Source organism: Rhinopithecus bieti, unplaced genomic scaffold, assembly GCF_001698545.2.
Source record: "Rhinopithecus bieti isolate Rb0 unplaced genomic scaffold, ASM169854v2 repeat_18066, whole genome shotgun sequence".
Classification (NCBI taxonomy): domain Eukaryota; kingdom Metazoa; phylum Chordata; class Mammalia; order Primates; family Cercopithecidae; genus Rhinopithecus; species Rhinopithecus bieti.
In genome coordinates this window covers 1-1,985 of record NW_016835476.1, presented here as the reverse complement: position 1 = coordinate 1,985, position 1,985 = coordinate 1, and the positions used below count along the sequence as shown (strand labels likewise).

Genomic DNA, 1,985 nt, shown 5'->3' with positions numbered 1-1,985 from the left:
CAGTCCCAGCCTTTCACTCCAGCCTGGCCCCAGTCCCAGTGCCCGCCTTTGGCTGGGATCCAGACCCAGGCCCGCCTCTCACCCCCTGTCCCAAGCCTACCGTGCTCTTCTCCACCCCAGATTAGGGACTGTGGGACATCTTACCCTACAACCCAGGAGAGGACAGAGTCTGTCATCCCCGCTGGAAAGGAGAATCTTGAATGGACCTTGAAGAAGCGATCAAAGTGGAAGAGGGTTTTGCCCTCTCTCCTCAAAAAGTCTCCGGCTGGCCTGAGCCAGCCCACTGCCCACCTTCCCCAGGAGAGGCCAGCCTCCTGGAGCCCCAAGTCAGGCCCCATCCTTCCCGGGGTTACCACCAGCCCTGAGCTCCCAGAGCACCGGTGGCAAGGAAGGAGTGCCATCCACCAGGAGCAGTCCTGGGGCCCTCCCAGCAGATTCCAGGCATCTGGGGACCTGCTGCAGCCTGAGGGGGAATTCCCAGGGAGGCCCCAGAGTCAGGCAGAAGAGACACAGCAGGCCCTCTCGCCCTCCCAGCCTTCTGAATTTGCAGGGAAGGGCAGGAAGGATGTGCAGAAGACCGGGTTCAGGAGTTCCGGAAGTTTCTCTGGGAAGGGGTGCTTACGGTCCAAACCAGGGCCAGACCCAAGCCGGGATCGAGGCTCAGGAAGGACCTCAGTGAAGTTTCTGGAGGAAGACAAGGAGGAGGCAGAAGGTGACATATGGAGGCCCTGGAAATACCAATCAGTAAGTTCCACACCCGGGGACCCAGACAAGAAGCATCTGGAAAACAAGCTGCAAATCCATCTGGCCAGGAAGGTGGGGGAGATCAAAGAGGGCTGGATCCCCGTGCCTGTGCGTCGCTCCTGGCTCATGGTCAAATGTGCTGTTCCCCAGTCTGACACCCACAGGAAACCCGGGAAGCTGGCATCCTGGAGGGGTGGGAAAGCCCACGTGAACACCTCCCAGGAGCTTTCCTTCCTCCAGCCCTGCACCCAGCAGATGCTGGAAGTGCATCTTTTAAGGTTCCGTGTGAGACACAGGTGGGGTCCAGACCTCCAGTCCCTGGAGCCCATAAATGTCTGGTCAGGTGAGGCTCAGGCCCCGCCCTTCCCACAATCCACCTTTCCCCCCTGGGCCTCCTGGGAATCTCGGAATGAATCTGCAGCCAAGGTTCCCATTTTCCCAGGAAAACGTCCTCAGAATGGTCCAGGAGACAACAGAACAACAAGCAAGTCAGTCCTGACCGTGAGTGGTGCTCTCGCTCCCGCACCACCTGAGCAGGAGGAAGCCCAGAGGCCCCTGAGAGGGTCCCAGTCAGCTGACACCCATGGGCGATCAGAGGCCTTTCCAACTCGACATGAGGACAGGGGGTCTTCTCAGCCCCCCACATGCAGCCTTGTGGGCAGAACCTGGCAGAGCAGGACTGTCCTGGCATCCGGGAAACCCAAACCCAGACTAGAGGGGAGTATGGGTTCAGAAATGGCTGGGAACGAGGCAAGGTTTGAGAGTGAGAGCATGTCCCCAGGAAACGTGTGTAGTAGCAGAGCCCTGCAAGAGCTCAGCATAGGGTCCCAGTGGGCAAGGGCCAAAGACGCCCTGGAGGCACTGAAGGTGGGGGAGGAGAAGCCCCCCACTTGGGACGTCACCGTGGGAGCCAGTGTGAGGGCAAGTTCAGGAAGCGTTCAGGTGGATCTGAGGAGCACGGGGGCTCTGGGGACCACTGATAACCCCTCAGGGTCTACAATCTGTGTTGCTCAAGATCCAGAGCAGCTGCGCCTGAAATCGCAGGTGGTCAGTGAGATTGCGCTCCTAGCGCAGGTGGATTCAGAGGAGCAGCCGCCAGGCCGTGCCTCAGGCGTCCTCCTCCAGGATGGCGCCATAGATCTGTGCCTTCCAGGCCACCATGTGGACATGCTCCCCGCCGCAGACAGGCTGCCCGCTCAGGCCCCTCTGTCCACCTCCCAGAGTGTGTCCAGTAAGAACAC

General features: G+C 60.1%; 1 protein-coding gene across 1 annotated transcript; it reads left to right on the top strand.

Annotated features, from left to right (window-relative positions):
* Positions 1 to 6: 6 nt before the first annotated feature.
* LOC108524706 (spermatogenesis-associated protein 31E1-like) lies at positions 7 to 1,980 on the top strand (the record flags this gene model as incomplete). Its single annotated transcript, XM_017865795.1, has 1 exon — positions 7 to 1,980. A coding segment is annotated over one exon (1,974 nt), but the record flags the coding sequence as incomplete, so codon positions are not given.
* Between the last annotated feature and the right edge of the window lie 5 nt (positions 1,981 to 1,985).